This window comes from Nerophis lumbriciformis, linkage group LG06 (assembly GCF_033978685.3).
Source record: "Nerophis lumbriciformis linkage group LG06, RoL_Nlum_v2.1, whole genome shotgun sequence".
In the NCBI taxonomy this organism is placed as follows: Eukaryota; Metazoa; Chordata; class Actinopteri; order Syngnathiformes; family Syngnathidae; genus Nerophis; species Nerophis lumbriciformis.
Window position 1 is genome coordinate 30619560 of NC_084553.2, and position 18891 is coordinate 30638450.

An 18891-nucleotide genomic window follows, 5' to 3' on the forward strand; every position below is an offset into this window, starting at 1 on the left:
TTCATATTAAATATCTAAATCAAGGCTTGACAACTAGATATTTTTAGATATTAATAGTAAATCTAACCAATTATGACCTCACAATCATCTCCCAATATGAATCTTCATGAATTCAGTTAGTTTTAACATCTACTGGCTATAAAGTAACACACACATCATGTCTGACAGCTTGCTTGAAACTTATCAGGAGGGAGGAGACATGAAAAAAACTCAGTTTGTTCAAGAAAACCTGCCAGTAAGCAGGTTTTGTTCAAAGAAGTTACCATGGTAACTGACTCTGAGTTTGACTTACATTATATCTCTTTTTTGGAATGGAAAAACTAGAATTTCTCTCATTTGATGGTTTATATCCTTTTATATATATACCCAGAATGCCTTTACACTTTAGTGTTGTGATTGAGTAAGCATTTTGATGAACGTAGAAGTGCACAAATTAAGACACAAAGAAACACTTGTTTTAAATTGAAGATAAACCTTCATAATTTTTTTTTTTGACACGTTTAAGGGACCATGGAAATCTCGGGGACCATTCATTGGGCAAACACAGGCCGCCCCTGAGTCCATAAAACGTGCATTCATGCTATTACTAATAAAAGTGCTTCCAGGTAAAAAAAAAAAAACTAACAAAAATAACATAACACAATTACAAGTGGTGACAAATTTAACGGCGACATTCCTTCACAATGCTGCATTGTCTCCAAAAGTTCCTGGCATGAGCTCAGAAAGTAGCGAATGTTGCAAACTTAAACTTTTCAAAAAATACAGTTTTGGACGCTAGTAAGACACAGGGGTGTCCAACCCTTTTCCACATGAGGCCTGCACATGGAATCAAAGGATTTGGGGGCCTTTATCTCAATTTCAAAGCCAATAAAATGTATAGATTATTTTTAAATCGACAACCTGCATGTCCACTTTGTGATATTATTAGGGATGCATGATAAATATCAGACAGATAATTAATTATAATATGATTGTCCAGGGTGTACCCCGCCTCCCGCCTGAATGCAGCTGAGATAGGCTCCAGCAGCCCCCGCGACCCCGAAAGGGACAAGCGGTAGAAAATGGATGGATGGATGATGATGTATGATGTATCCATCCATCCATTTTCTACCGCTTATCCCCTTCGGGGTCGCGGGGGGCGCTGGAGTCTATATCTCTATTAATGATAATATGAGGAATTAGGATTTCACACAATAAATCCTAAAAAATACTCTTGTCAACCAATTTTTGAAAAGAAATACTCCAATCAAGCAATATTTACATACTGTGCTGTAGGTGGCTTAGGGTGAGCAAATCGAGCGCAATTTTTCTCCAACTTCCCCTGAGCTCATTGGTATCAAACACGGTGTCGATCGTTTGGGACTTCAATGTTTCACAGGATGACGTTTTGAACCTGATTTACGAAAGGTTTGTGTGTACTTAAACACGTGCAAACTTGATAGCACACGCAAAGCTGATCTACTCAACATGTGCAAAATGGATTGCGTCTCTTAAAGTGAGCAGAATAAGGAGTGCAATCCATTTTGCGTCTCTGTCTTTATTAATATGCAAAATATATACTGATTTACAAAACGCCCACAACACTGGGAAGAGAAAATGCAAATATGTTATTTAGCGTGAACAATATATCAACACTCATCGTCGTTTTGCAAGCACAATTTAGCGTTTGATTTAGCACATTTGAAAAGTATGTGCAAACAGACACGTACTTGTTGCTTGCGTTGCAAAGACAGATGATTGACAGAGAATCCTCCGTCTTACGTGTGTGTGTCAACATTTTTGCCAGGTCTGACAGAAATAAAATTATTGGACATATCGTCTATTCAGCAAGTTTGCATGTAACTGCATGCTGGGTGAATTGAGGGGCTGATTAAAACAAATTCAATTGATGCGTTTTGATGTCTGCTGGCATTTTTTTAATGTCGTTCGTTTTTTCATCTATAATATATATTACAAAATATTAACATACAGTATCTTCTGTATGAAGAAAAATATCCTGAAGTATGCATTTTTTTGCAGCCTCTCTTCCATCGAGCGCACCTTCAGCACTAAAAAAATGCGGGGGGGGGGGAGTGGGTTTGGTTGTAGATGCACTTTGGACTGTGTCTACAATGCCTGTAAAAAGTGGTAGATTTCTCCTTCAAACATATCAAAACGCCACAGGTAGGAGCATTATAAAATGAATGTGCAGTAAATGATTACGTGTCTCCATGGTGATGCCCTGTATATTACACGGGCATACTTGCCAAGCCTCCCGGATTTTCCGGGAGACTCCCGAAATTCAGCGCCTCTCCCAAAAACCTCCCGGGACAAATTTTCTCCCGAAAATCTCCCGAAATTCAGGCGGACCTGAGTGACGTGTCGACACGTCCGCTTTCCCACAATATAAACAGCGTGCCTGCCCAATCACGTTATAATTGTAGAATGATCGAGGGCGAGTTCTTGGTTTCTTATGTGGGTTTATTGTTAGGCAGTTTCATTAACGTCCTTCCAGCGCGGCAACAACACACAACAACAGCAGTCACGTTTTCGTCTACCGTAAAGCAGTTCGTCTGCCGTAAACAGCAATGTTGTGACACTCTTAAACAGGACAATACTGCCATCTACTGTACATGCATATGTGACAATAACATCTAAGGCTTTTAGAGAGTGCAGTGCACAACTGCGCACACAACAAGGAGACGAAGCAGAATGCATCATCAGAGAGGGTGTTCAGCATGGGTAGAAAAATAGTGACAGAGAATAGAACAAGGATGGACAATTCAACCCTTAACTCTACAATGAGTAGATGAGTGTTATGTGTGTGTATATGTGTAAATAAATGAACACTGAAATTCATGTATATACATATATATATATATATATATATATATATATATATATATATATATATATATATATATATATATATATATATATATAGCTAGAATTCACTGAAAGTCAAGTATTTTATATATATATATATATATATATATATATATATATATATATATATATATATATATATATATATATATGAAATACTTGACTTGGTGAATTCTAGCTGTAAATATACTCCTCCCCTCTTAACCACGCCCCCCCCCACCCACCACCTCCCAAAATCAGAGGTCTCAAGGTTGGCAAGTTTGATTACACACAAAATTCTTAATTAAATAAGGCGGTCTGCACCACTTTGGAATTGTACACGCAACCTTAGTAGATCGCACGCAACATGCCCACTAATAGTACACACTATTTTAGAAATTACACACGCTCTTTAGCGCGTGGTATTTGGATCTTAGTAAATCAGGCCCTATATGTGCTACTTGAAAAAACATCACGCTTCAACGCAGCAAACCTCGCCAGCCAGCTGAAACGCCAGCATGGCTACGACGGCGTTTTGAAAGCCAAAAACGGACCTGTTGCTAAAGAAGCTGCCCCTAAGCCTGCAGCCGCCATGAAAGGCGTGCACAAAAAATAGTTAAATCTACATTTGAAAAATAATTGATATAAATAAGTTAATCGGTTATCTGTATCGTTCTTGAGAAGCAGGACGTTATCGGTATCGGTATTGGCTTGAAAACAAATACATCGTGCATTCCTAGTTTTTAGCATCAACAGATCAACTTACTTACTTTACTTACTTTACACCTATTTGCTCTTTTATTGCATTTTCTATGTAGTTTTTTTGTAATAGTATTTTCAGAATATGCCGATTACTGCCCTTTGGACACTCCTGTTGTTAGAAGTCACACACTTCTATTTGAAGCCATAAAAGAAAGCATAATGGACACGCCATTATAGGGACTTGCACACTACAAGGCTTGTGTCAAAAATAGGACTTTACAGAGATGATCATTGTCAAGTTGTTTTTCTGGTATTTACTTATTATTTATGCTTCAATTCATTTTATCAATGTTTTTAACAACAGGAGAGATGCAACACTTTTGAAGATGTAAGAAAGCAATTCAACTACATTCATAAAATAAATATAAATATTATTACATAATACAGCTCTCATTAGAGTACTTATAGGAAAATACAGTTTGGGGTGTAACGATTTGTTTTATAAACGATTAGATTTGATTCAAAATTTGTGGTTGCTGATAGATTCATGGACGATATTATTTTTTTACAACCATACAATCCGAAAAGATTCAGTGACTTGAAATCGATTCATTAACTTTTTGGCAAAAAAAAAAATCATGACTGTGACATAAATACTGGACACTGCAGGTGACATTTCAGATGTTCTTATTATTTCTTGTAACAGAAGTAGATATAAATGAATTATAGACACAAACAAGCAAATAAACAACAATTAATGGCTAATGCATTTACGTCTTATTTGAATAAAGTCATGCAACCAACACTTAAGGTTGAAGTAACATTTTCTGCTCTCATTTTCAACATTCAAGACATTTTCAATTTCAACATTCAAGAAATTGTTTTTCAAGTACAGTAACCAATATTTTAACAATAGATGCACCTGTTACTTTTGGTGTTGTTATTCAAAATAAAATAATACAATATTAATATCCAAAATAAAGTACAACCAACATGGATTAACAGTAGGTTTAGCTGCTACTTTTACTGTTGTTGTTTTTTTTTTACATACAATTAATATAATTACACTCCAAAAATCATATAAAATATTAAGAACAACTAAATCTCTTCAGGCTAAAAGAGCAGTGGTTTGACCTGCTACTACCCTCATTTAATAAACAGCTGCAATAGCAGAGAAAAGTCACAACAAATACAAACACCACAACACAATAACATTAAAAACCACTTACGTGTGACCACTTTTTCAGTCACAAATAACTAAATGGGTTATACTTGTGTCGCGCTTTTCTACCTTCAAGGCACTCAAAGCGCTTTGACACTATTTCCACATTCACTCATTCACACACACATACACACACTGATGGCTAACCACGACCCATCAGGAGCAAGGGTGAAGTGCCTTGCTCAAGGACACAACGGACGTGACTAGGATGGCAGAAGCTGGGGATCAAACCAGGAAACCTCAAGTTGCTGGCAGGGCCGCTCTACCAACCGAGCCACGCTGTCTCCATTAATAATAATTAAAAAAAAGTTTTATATTTTCAATAATACTAATTTACTATGTTCAGGAAGTTGGTCCGTTGCCGTGACTTGCTCCGCCTTCACTTCCGTTGTGTCCGTCACGTCCTTTGTGGTTTACAGTTGTGCTCCAGTTTTATATTATTGTGCTGTGGCGTTTGTATTTGTTGTGGCTTTTGCAATCGTGTTGGAGCCTGAAAGCTTGTCCTTATCATTAAAAGTGTAAAGTCTGCCGTTCTTAAATCCATTCATTTCCTTTTTCTAGTATCAATAAAATCGATCGATTTCCTTTTAAAAGGATGTTGGTGTCATGATGTGTTGCCCGGGTCATGTTATGTTTAGTTTGGTTTTTCCTTAGTTGTTGTCTCTTTTTGTTTCAGCACCTTTGTTAGTTTTGTTAGTTGCCATGGGTGCTGATTTTTTTCACCTGCCTCTGATTAGTGGTCAGGACGTTCACCTGCTCCTGGTCACTAATCAGAGAACTATGTATTCCTGCCTCGCGCCACACTCAGCCTGACAGTCTTGTTCACTTCATGCGACGCTTGCGTTTGGTATTTATTTCCATGTGACTTTCTACAAAACCCAAAACCAGGGAAGTTGGCATGTTGTGTAAATCGTAAATAAAAACAGAATACAATGATTTGCAAATCCTTTTCCACCTATATTCAGTTGAATAGACTACAAAGACAAGATACTTAACGTTGGAACTGGAAAACTTTGTTATTTTTTGCAAATATTAGCTCATTTGGAATTTGATGCCTGCAACATGTTTCAAAAAAGCTGGCACAAGTGGCAAAAAAGACTGAGAAAGTTGAGGAATGCTCATCAAACACTTATTTGGAACATCCCACAGGTGAACAGGCTAATTGGGAACAGGTGGGTGCCATGATTGGGTATAAAAGCAGCTTTCATGAAATGCTCAGTCACAAGGATGGGGCGAGGGTCACCACTTTGTCAACAAATGCGTGAGCAAATTGTTCAACAGTTTAGGAACAACATTTCTCAACGAGCTATTGCAAGGAATTTAGGGATTTCACCATTTACTGTCTGTAATATCATCAAAAGGTTCAGAGAATCTGGAGAAATCACAATGATATTATGGACCTTTGATCCCTCAAAAAACTGACATCAGTGTGTAAAGGATATCACCACATAGGCTCAGGAACACTTCAGAAAACCACTGTCAGTAACTATAGTTCATCGTTTCATCTGTAAGTGCAAGTTACCCTACTATGCAAAGCGAAAGCCAGTTATCAACAACACCCAGAAACGCTGCCAGCTGGACCCGAACTCATCTAAGATGGACTGATGCAAAGTGAAAAAGTGTTCTGTGGTCTGACGAGTCCATATTTCAAATTGTTTTTGGAAACTGTGGACGTCGTGTCCTCCGGTTCCAAAGAGGAAAAGAACCATCCAGATTGTTATAGGCGCAAAGTTGAAAAGCCAGCATCTGTGATGGTATGGGGGTGTATTAGTGGCCAAGACATGGGTAACTTACACATCTGTGAAGGCACCATTAATGCTGAAAGGTACATACAGGTTTTGGAGCAACATATGTTGCCATCCAAGCAAAGTCTTTTTCATGGACGCCCCTGCTTATTTCAGCAAGACAATGCCAAGCCACGTGGTAAAAATGCGTGGCTTCATAGTAAAAGAGTGCAAGTACTAGACTGGCCTGCCTGTAGTCCAGACCTGTCTCCCATTGAAAATGTGTGGCGCATAACAATAACTTAGTTCTTAACACTAACAAAACCAAAGAACTAATTGTAGACTTCCACAGGAAAGGGCAGAACAAACACCCTCCACTTTTAAATAATAACAATCTCGTAGAGAGGGTCAAGCATTTCAAATTCTTAGGGGTGAACATAACAGAAGATCTATGCTGGGACATTAACACTGCTTCTACAGTCGGAAAGGCCCAACAACGGCTTTTTTTTTTGAGGAAACTAAAATGCGCAAACATTCCGCAGAAATCAATGGTCAACTTTTACAACTGTGCCATCAGCAGTGTCCTCACTTACGGATTTTTGTGTGGTTTGCTAGCTGCACTAAAGCGAACCAACAGGCCCTCCAGCGAGTGGTTAAAGCGGCGGGGAAAATTGCAAGGACGATACTCCCAGAGATGAGTGCCATGTACACAACTCGCTGCCTAAAGCGAGTACACAACATCCTGAAGTACAGATACCATCCAGCACATGGCCTCTTCAACCTGCTACCCTCTGGAAGGAGGTATAGATCGATTCGCGCCAGGACCACCAGAATGTCTCACAGTCTGTATCCCCAGGCTCTGAGACTGCTAAATGAACAGCCTGCCCCTTTGCTGCCCCGGACCATCTTATTACCTCACTCTGAGTCTTCACCACCTCAATAATTGTGCTCTGGACATTGCATTGCTGCAACATCAACGTAACACCCATCAGACATCCGACTGTTCCCACCCCCACGTCCCTCTTATCGCGATCTTCCTAAGAATGCTAAAATGCTCAAACGTAAACTATTGTCAACCTGCACATCAATGCAGTTTCTATGCCGTTCGACAAAGCTCAAACAAAATCTTGTGGTTCATGTATGACTTAAGTGTTGTTATGACAATGACAATAAAGGAATTGATTGATTGATTGATTATGAAGTGTAAAATACTACAACGGAGACCCCCGGACTGTTGAACAACTTAAGCTGTACATCAAGCAAGAATGGGAAAGAATTTCACCTGAAAAGCTTCCAAAAAATGGTCACCTCAGTTACCAAACCTTTACTGAGTGTTGTTAAAAGGAAAAGCCATGTAACACAGTGGTAAAAATGCACCTGTGCCAACTTTTTTGCAATGTGTTGTTGCCAATAAATTCTAAGTTAGTGATTGTTTGCAAAAAAAAAAATATGTTTCTCAGTTCGAACATTAAATATCTTGTCTTTGCAGTCCATTCAATTGAATATAAGTTGAAAAGTATCGGCACGTTTCCTTTTTTGTATTTTCTGCCTTTGTCATTGGAATAAATCACCTTCTTACCTGCATACTGCTTCCTGGCATCCTTCTGCATCTTGGGGAAACCATGTGACCCAGATCTAACAGTTGGATCAATACCTTTCTTCCAAAAGGCAAATTTACCCAGCACTGATCGATGTAGTTGAATCTATGACAGTATCTATTAATGATTACACCTTTATTAAGTATGTATTATATGTACTTCATCACATGTTGATGACATCTTTAGACATCCCAGCAGGCACAAGACATTAAAACAACATTGAGAACTAGTTGAATTATGTCCTGACGTTGAGCAACTCAAACATAACGTTGGAACAACATGCTTTTTGGCAACGTTTAATCAATGTCAGGTTGTGACATTGATTTGACCTTTTAAATGCGGTCATTTCCATCCTACAAAGAGGAGCCAACATGAGACACCAACGTTGTCTCACTTTACAAACTATTTTGCAACGTTGTTTCAAAGTCAGTTTTAAAAGACATGTATGTATAATCGACGTTGTATCAATGTTCCTGCCTGCTGGGATGCATGTCTAAGATAAGCTTGGTGTGAGCATAAAGATGAACAAAAGTTAGTTGAGTGAGCCAACACCTGCTGATTACTGCTCACAACTCAAAAGTATTCATCTTTCTTCTTTGCAGTCAAGTGTCAAACTAAACACGCGACAGAAGTCTCCGCCAGTAAAAGTCTCAGCCTGGCAGGAAGAACCTGCTCTCACACTTCTTGTGTTTACAATCACGGCCATGTGCCTCTGATGATGATGATGATGATGATGGACCTGTTTGAACGTCACAAGACGTGAAGTCACACAATCACTCCACTAAATCATGCATGCTTGCAAACGCAGCTTTTTGACATTTGTATTTTGCTTCACACTGGAAAATATGTATTCATACATGCACAACAGTATACTAAATGGTAAATAGGTTATACTTGTATAGCGCTTTTCTACCTTCAAGGTACTCAAAGCGCTTTGACACTATTTCCACATTCACCCATTCACACACACATTCACACACTGATGGCGGGAGCTGCCATGCAAGGCCCTAACCACGACCCATCAGGAGCAAGGGTGAAGTGTCTTGTTCAAGGACACAACGGACGTGACGATGTTGGTAGAAGGTGGGGATCGAACCAGGAACCCTCAGGTTGCTGGCACGGCCACTCTCCCAACTTTGCCCCGCCGTCCCATACTACTGTGTATGTTTACTACTGTATATGTTTACTACTGTATATGTATACTACTGTATATGTATGCTACTGTGTATGTTTACTACTGTATATGTTTACTACTGTGTATGTATACTACTGTATATGTATGCTACTGTGTATGTTTACTACTGTATATGTTTACTACTGTGTATGTATACTACTGTATATGTATGCTACTGTGTATGTTTACTACTGTATATGTTTACTACTGTGTATGTATACTACTGTATATGTATATGGACAAGTTGGTGTGGGTACAATTTTCTTTTCATTTAGGTGATTAACTTGGGGCCCTGCAATGAGGCGGCGGCTTGTTCTGTACCCCACTTTCCGCCCAAATGCAGCTGGGATTGTTCCAGCACCCCCCACAACCCCGAGAGGGACAAGCGGTAGAAAATGGATGGATGATTAACTTGGATGGCAAGTGCACCTAACGCTTGTGTAAATTATTGACATTTTCTTCAGTTAGTGAAATGAGTTGCGATCAAGTGAGGATGTAATAATTGATTATCATGAATGCTGTGTTAACTTATTATTGTATTTGTATTTATTTCATTATTTTGTCTAATGGTATTTTACATTGATTTACTTTTCACTTTGCAAACAGCTCGTCAATAGTGTCATATAAATAAAGATTTGGAAGTACTGTATGTTGCATGTCAGGTGATTACCCATTATATTTTCTAGTTATCCAATTCAATCCGCTTGATTTACTGTATACACACACATTTAAAAAACAATACAAGTTTCATAAAGTGCTGCACAAGAGTTAAAACACACATTTAGAAGCAGGATAAAATTAAGGAGAGTCAATTGTATAAAACATTTAACTATGAAGAGAATAAATACATAAAAGAAAAGAAAATAGACTAAAATCACACAACTCTCATGCTGGTTTAAAAGCCGAGGAGTAAAAATATGTTTTAAGATGTGATTTAAAACTCATTAAAGTGGATATTGTTTCAAAGTTTCAAAGCAGAAAATGCACAATCCCCTCTGGATTTTAAACAGGTTTTTGGGATGACAAGAAGAAACTGATCAGCTGACCTCGGAGACCTTGTGGACGTGTACGTTTTTAAAGGTTCTGACATTTATTGCGGTGCTAATCCGTTAAAGAAATTTTAAAACACAGAATAACATTTTAAAAATAATTCTAAAATGAACTGCGGGAGCCAGTGATGGAATGCTAAAATAGGAGTAATGTGCTCATGTTTTTTAGTGCCAGTTAAAAGACGAGCAGCAGCATTTTGGACTAGCTGCAATGAGCGATTGAGGCCTGGTTCATCCCAACATAGAGTGAATTGCAGTAGTCCAAACGTGATTCAATTAAAAACATGGATTACCCACTCAAAGTCGTTAAAAGATAAAACTGATTTAAATTTTGCTAAAAAGTCTTAGATGATAAAAACTGGAGCGTACAGCAGAGTTAATCTACTGTTCCAATTTAAAATCATTGTCCAACCTACAACCAGGATTTGTGACTTATGGTTTAAAATAAGGCATCAGGGGGACGAAGCCCCAGGAGTTAGCATTCTGGTTTATTTTTTATGTCAAATAAAATGATTTCCTTTTTTTAGAGTTTAGATAGTTTACCGCCAACCAGGCTTTTATGTCCTCAATACAATTTAAAAGTGATTTTAAACTCATGTCAATTTTCTTTTTAAAGGGACATATATTTGCGTATCATCAGCATAAAGATGATACAATATATTATATTTTGTTAAATTGTGTTGCATGGGATGTACACTGAAAACTGAAAAAAGTTATTCATAAATCAAGCAATTATAAGGAATTGTATGAATATGTTTTGCCAGGACAAAGTAATGTAATGAGTGATGAGCTTTTTCCTGCTCCTTTTTGGACACATTTATGTGTTCTTTTTCTCCAACGATTCTTTTTTTAGTTGTGCTTTTTGTGTTAGATATTATCTTGATGGTGACTGATTTAATTATTTTATATTACTGTTGTGTTGAAAATAATATAGAAACAATTAAATGTGTCATGTAAATGATATACATATAAACATTTTAATTGAGCAATAAAAAGGTTTTGAAAATAATATTTTATTGTGCATTTAGTGTTAGTTGCGTTCCTTGCCGTTAGAGGGCAGCATTGTGCTAAATTAGTTGGCCATAAAAAGGACTTATTTGTATTGTTCTCATGCAATGGTAGTGTTTAGTTTACAGTTAAAGCCTAAAGACTTGAACAACCTGTATTGTTGCACTACTGTATGCAAGGACAGGAAGCAAGTTATTAATGTGACACTGCTGTAGTCACTGATACTTCCAAGTTCCTGCAGTCAATGTGCACTAAAGTTGCTCAAGCACTTCAAGGAATCCCAAGAATGATCACTTTGTTCCACTTTCCTCTTATATATCTGGTGTCATACGCAAATGTCTTTGTATGGCTTCTGTGATTTTACCACAAGATGACGTCATCAGCACCGCTTCACATATTAACAGGAGGTCAAAAAGGTTGAGATGGCCGCCCCACAGCGTGGTGTTTATCAAGGACAGATCAGTGGCCTGCTAACGGTTCTGACCTCAACACGAATGAACACACGTGGGATCAGCTTGGGTGAGTGACCAAAGCCCACCGTGGCTGGTTAAGGAGTGCGACATCATCCCACAGCAGTGTGTGACCAGGCTGGTAATGAGGCAACTGGCTGTTAACAGAGTGTGTTGTTATTGCCAAGATTGTGCTTCCTCACTGCAGGCAGTGAGATTTGACACATTTTACTAATAGATGCAACACTTATAGTTAACATACTGTACTGCTCAGACAATGAACGAGGTCCTCACAAGCAGCGCCTCATTTAGAGGACAATCCACTTTGCAGTAGTACACAACGTATTGGAAATAAGATACAATAGAAGAATCATCTACAGCGGCAAAAAGTAGTGACCCCAAATCAATCAAAGACTAGACACCGCTGAAGAGGTGTAATCAGAGGATGAGTGCAATCATTAAATGTTGTTACAAGCTCTTCAGACAGACATTACAAAAAAAAAATGCACAAGATGCACGTTTGAAGACAAGAAGTAACTTTATTGAAGTCACAGCAGGATTTACAGTATAAAAGACTTCAAAGTGTACATAGAGGTAGTGGCAGGAATTAGCTTCAAATCCACTCTGTAGTCTACGTGTTAATTAAAGGGAGAAGAAGAAGGAGAGTGCAAATAATTACAGTGATGCGACACTTTGATTGTCAGTTTATCACATTCCACCTGGAAAAGTGAGATGCGATAGGAGCAAAATTAAGCAAAAAGAAAGGTAAGAACACTTTGTTTGTTGTGTATATGTGAATATTCTCATTTATTCAGGACATTGTACTCTCTGGCCATTGGATATGTCACTGGACTGTTTGGAAGACATTTCATCAGTTCATCTTCGCCACCAGATAGGCCAGCTCTAATCTGAGGGGATGGTGCACCATCCAGTATTTCTAATGTAAAAATGTAGGGGCTCTACCCAACCAATAATGGTTGTGCACTTTTATGGTGCAAAAACGACAATGATTAAGATATAGTGGCGATTATTATTATTGATTATTATTTAAGTGGACCCCGACTTAAACAAGTTGAAAAACTTATTCGGGTGTTACCATTTAGTGGTCAATTGTACGGAATATGTACTTCACTGTGCAACCTACTAATAAAAGTCTCAATCAATCAATCAATCAATGATACTGCTACTATTATAAATATATGGTTTTCCTTTTTTTAAGTATTGTTATTTGTACGTCTCCTCAATTGCTTCGTAAATTTATTTCTTGAGTATTGAAAATTGGGATAGGGCTGTAGTTGCTCTATTTTCTTTTATTAGATTGATTAATATTATGTGTAAGTTTTGTAGAAAAAAATGGGGAAACAATTGGAAGATAGCAGTGTGAGGTCTGTAGTCAACTGCAGAAAATGGGTGTGTTGTGTTGTTAAAGGCTCTATTTTTAAAACATGTTTTCAGGAAGAGATGTAAGAACAGTGCTGTATGTGGAGATAGGCAGTGTGGCAGATCCAAGCCCTCCTGTGTTTAGAGAGGATGGTAGACAGGTGCGTATATGGCCATTAATACAACTGAATCAATAGCAACGAGGGTGATTCCATACTAACAACAACTCCTCTTCTCTCTGTCCATTGTATCTTAACAACTGTCGTTTAGCATCACAAGAGAGTGAAACCATTCTTGTTTGGGGTTGGGGAGGATAAAGGATTATTTTAAAACTGCACCATCCCCTCAGCCCAGTTGCAATCGATTTTGGGCCTAGAGAATATGTTTGTTGTGTACGTGGATGTAAGGCAGTTTGTTGAAGCATCACTGTATGACTTCTTAAACAAAATAAAGACTTCAGTAGATATAGAAAAGTATATATTTGTTTTAAATGGGTCCCTTATTTATTGCTCCCAAAAAACCTCATCAAAGCCAGGATTTTGTTTGTATAAACATGAATAAATAAAAAAAAGATCCTGGCACTATTGCTTCATATATTCAGGTTTGATCTTCATTCATCAAAAATACATTTCATTTAAGAGAACGATTAAAAAAAACAAAAAAACACACCAGATATAAAAATGTGTGTGAGTAATGTCGTCATGTTGTTCCCGAAGGCAGTACTGTGCAGTGCATTCTTCGACTTCACCACGCGTCACTGGGAATGTGGACCATTAGGCTACAACAATATTTACACCACATGTCTCTTAGGAAGCTGCTCAAATAATACTGAAAAATGTCATGGCTACAGGGTGTGTCCGTACTGTAAATAAGATGACGGCTGTGCTTGACGTAAACAGCTCAAGTATGGAAGTTGTGGAAGGGCTCCCAGAGTGATGCAAGATTATTTTACTTTACAAGCTGAAGGTGGACAAGATGTTGTCCTGACTCGACGAGCGCTTGTAGCTGGACGTGGAGCTGAAGTACGTTTCACCGTCCGTGCTGATGTCGTCATCATCATCGTCGTCCATATTATTAAGCAGAGGCGCGGAGGTGCTCTTACGCCTGTGATGGGCAAACACATCCAATATGTCAACACTATTATTCAGTCTAAAAGCGAGTAATGTTTTCCCTTGTTTAATTTTTTTTTTTTTAAATACCATATTGGCCTGAGGAAAAATAAGTTGCCATATATTACATGCAAACCAACAGGTAGTGTCAAATGACTTTAGAAACCAGTCAGAGCTTTTCTAACTGTTACTCACACACACCAGTGACCTAAAGAGAGGCAGTCGTAACAAACAGAGGAAGAGTTATGATACTAATGGTGATCAATTAAGTACTGGCGAGCATTTAGGAAATACATACATATATATATATATATTAGAGATGCGCGGATAGGCAATTATTTCATCCGCAACCGCATCAGAAAGTTGTCAACCATCCGCCATCCACTCGACCTAACATTTAATCAGAACCGCATCCGCCCGCACCCGCCCGTTGTTATATATCTAATATAGACGATGCAAGGCATAAGTGAGGTTATAAAGCTTTTGCCTGTTAAAGAAAGGAGACTGATCCAATGCAGCACAGACATTCGCGTGCCACGCTGTCACGGCCCAGACGCACACCAGTGCGCAATCATATGGGAGCCGTGCTGAGCGCACCTCCAAGCGCGTCTCGCTGCCGGCGACGGCCGGGTATGGTGCCGACGCTCCAGCGCCATCCATTTTCAGGGCTAGTTGATTCGGCAGGTGGGTTGTTACACACTCCTTAGCGGGTTCCGACTTCCATGGCCACCGTCCTGCTGCTGTCTATATCAACCAGGGTGAGCCCCACCCCTTTCGTGAGCGCACTGCGCGCGGAGTGACCCCTGTTACGCGCCCCCGGCAACGGGGGTGGCGGGCAGGTAAGCTGCGCGGGCGGAACGCGCGGAGTGACCCCTGTTACGAGCCCCCGGCCACGGGGGTGGCGGGCAGGTAAGCTGCTTACCTGCTGCGCGTGACGCCGGCGCGGCGAAGGCGGACGAGGCGGGGTGTCGGTGCGGTGGTGACCCTGGACGTGCGTCGGGCCCTTCTCGCGGATCGCCTCAGCTACGGCTCCCGGTGGGGCCCTCTCGGGGGAAGGGGCCTCGGTCCCGGACCCCGGCGAGGCGTCCCTTCTCCGCTCCCTAAAAGTGTCCATCTCTTCTTTTTTTTTTTTCTTCTGTTGTGGCATATGCTGCAGGTGCCTGCTCGTTTTTCGTATGTGGGTAACAACATTTAACTATGTATATATATTTCCGAATTGGTTTAACTGCCACCCGCCTGAATCTATTTAAAATCTTTTTTTTTTTTTTTCAACCGCCCGACCCGACACGCGGATAAAATCTAATTTTTTTAAATTTCATCCGCCCGATCCGCGGATAATCCGCGGACTCCGCAGTTGTGCCCGCAAACCGCGCATCTCTAATATATATATATATATATATATATATATATATATATATATATATATATATATATATATACACACACACATATATACATCCATATATACATATCTATACATATATATATATATATATATACACACACATATATACATCCATATATATACATATATATATATATATATATATATATATATATATATATATACACACAACAAATACACATACTCATATATACATGCATATATATTATACCTATGCATACACACACAAACACACGTATATACACATGTGTATATATATATATATATTTATATATATACATATATATATATATATATATATATATATACACATATATACATCTATATATATACATCTATATATATACATATATATATACATATATATATATATATATATATATACGGTATATATAATATATATATATATATACATATATATACATCTATATATATACATATATATATATATATACACATACACCAGTGACGTGCGGTGAGGTTGATGGCTGGTGAGGCACTGACTTCATCACAGTCAGATTTACAAACATATGAACCCTAAAGAGTATCTTATTCACCATTTGATTGGCAGCAGTTAACGGGTTATGTTTAAAAGCTCATACCAGCATTCTTCCCTGCTTGGCACTCAGCATCAAGGGTTGGAATTGGGGGTTAAATCACCAAAAATTATTCCCAGGCGCGACGCCGCTGCTGCCCACTGCTCCCCTCACCTCCCAGGGGTGATCAAGGGGATGGGTCAAATGCAGAGGACAAATTTCATTACACTTAGTGTGTGTGTGTGACAATCTTTGGTACTTTAACTTAACTTTAACTTTACACATACAAACTGTAGCACACAAAAAAGCACATTTAATAAAAAAAACGTTATTATGGTCTTACCTTTACTTAGAAATTAAGTCCATGCGCCGCAACTAAAGCCCTCACTTAAACTTTCCACGTGCAAGATTGAATCTATTTAAAAAAGTGTAACCGAGGGTTTATAAATGTCGCCTATACTGTATAAAACTACAAAATAACAAACACGAGGCTCCAGTTTACACGAGGACCACTTTATTTACCTTCTTTCAAAAACCTCCGCAACGTGACATCACTTCCGCTCTTAGCGCCTTCAAAATAAGAGCTCAAGGCATATACTGTATAACAGCGCATAACAGGAACTTAACATCACAAAGAGGAAAGCCCATGAAAATAGGTTACAAAAGTTATTTAATAAGAAGCCAAAAAGTGCAAAAACAATAATGTTCGTGTTGGAGGAGTTGTGAATTAAGTACACCTGCAGACTGCAGGTGTATCTAATGTTGTGTCCCTGCAGTCATTCACAACTCCTCCAACACCAACATTATTGTTTTTGCACTTTTTGGCTTCTTATGAAATAATTTTTTTAAATAGATTCAATCTTGCATGTGGAAAGTGTAAGTGTGGGCTTTATGTTATGATCCGCTGCCCGGATCATATTTTTGTTTACGTTTTCGAGGTACTTATGTTTTTTGTTAGTTTTGGACTCCTTTAGTGCCTGTTTTGTACACCTGAGTTTGTTGCCATGGCTGCTTATTATTTTCACCTGCCGCGTCTGTTCCCGACGCGCGCCTGTTTGTCATCTCTGACATTATTATTTAAGCCTGCCTTCCCTGTCATTCTGTCTTGCTTCCTAGTTTGTTTTCACACAACAGATGACGACTTTTGTTTCCTGCTCTGAACCTGCTAGCTTCCACGCTAGACTCCTTTTTACCTTCTAGCTCCCACGCTAGCTCCTTTAGTTTTTGCCTTCCATGCTACGTTTTTGTTTATTCCAGTATAATTTATTTCTTAAATAAATAATTTCTTACCTGCACGCTGTGTCCGAAGCCCGATCTGCATTCCTGGGAGAGCGAGCCCCGCATCACCATGCGCCCCGGTCGTCACACTTTAGTTGATATAACAATTCTACGGCGGGGGTGCAGGAGGCGAGCCTCAGCCAGTGCGTCTTTTGCAGCCGTTTTATGATCGCTCAGCACAAGAAATACTTTACACACATACAGTTGTTGACAAAATACACTGTACATTATATACCTCAGCTAAATAAACTATGGAAATGTATAATATAGTTCATATAGCAATACAGTCTCACTGCACAGCAGGCCAGCAGTTAGCCTAGTCATAGCGCAATCCATGTTGCGGCACTGAGTGACGTGCCTCAACTGGCTGCTGTTCACCGCAACGTCTCTTCTCAGTATTTGAACGGAAAATGTGAAAATTCAGCGATTTTGAATAAAAATAATCTAAAACTGGTGAAGTTAAAAGGAAAATAACTTTATAGTATAATCACTGGATACATATAACAATTACATTTTTTTTTTTCTTTTTACATTTTTTTTCTTTCCATGATGGCAGGTGAGGCCCCGCCTCTAGTGACTGCACGTCACTGACATACACATATATACACACACATATATATATATATATATATATATAAACACACAACAAATACACATACTCATATATACATGCATATATATTATACCTATGATGCATACACACACAAACACACATATATACACATATACTGTATGTGTATATATATATATATATATATATATATATCCTGCAATGGCGCCCCATAATGCACGCCCCGATGCAAGATGGCGCCAGTATGTGCTTTGGCCTGCCGTCTCTCGCTGTCAGCTCTGTTCGTTTTTGTGTTTTTTGCGTCTATTTTCGTCTCTGTCAGCTCACTGCTTGTGTATGACCGCCAAACACTGTTGGATCTTTGCCCCTCTCCCACTGATATGATCAACTTCGACGTTGGTTTTTCGACGTCCCAGTCAGCTTTTTCACCTGGCCGGATTCCTGCCTTCCTTTCCCGCCCCCTGGCTCCTCTCCCCCGGCGGAAGCGTCTCCGGCGCCGCGGTAAACGTGGCGGCCAGCTGGTGAAAGTTAGGGCACTCCTGGCCCGGCTTCCCGTGGCTCCCCGAAGGATGAATGGTGCGGTATCCGGTCTCCTCCTGCACCCACGCTCGCTCGATCCGATCGGCTCCTGGCTGGTTCCTATCGTTGGTTTGGAGGAAGAAGCTTGCCGTCGTCGCTCCTGCTGTCCCCGCCCCCGGAGGCGCGGGGTGGATCACCGCCACCTGCGGGCTGTGTGTCGGGCCCCACCCGGATTAATTGCGGCCTTGGACGTGCTGGCCCCCGCCAGGTTCGGTCTTGTGAACGCAAGATCTTTGACAAACAAAACTTTTATCCTGAAGGAT

The 18891-nt window shown here is 39.4% G+C and overlaps 1 protein-coding gene across 1 annotated transcript in view; it reads right to left on the bottom strand.

Annotated features, from left to right (window-relative positions):
- Positions 1-12285: 12285 nt before the first annotated feature.
- The window catches only part of cgnl1 (cingulin-like 1), an 88521-nt gene continuing 81915 nt past the window's right edge, over positions 12286-18891 (bottom strand). The window contains exon 19 of the mRNA XM_061964091.1: positions 12286-14254. Coding sequence (XP_061820075.1) covers positions 14104-14254 — 151 coding nt within the window. The 3' untranslated portion in view covers positions 12286-14103. The remainder of the gene's footprint in view (positions 14255-18891) is intronic.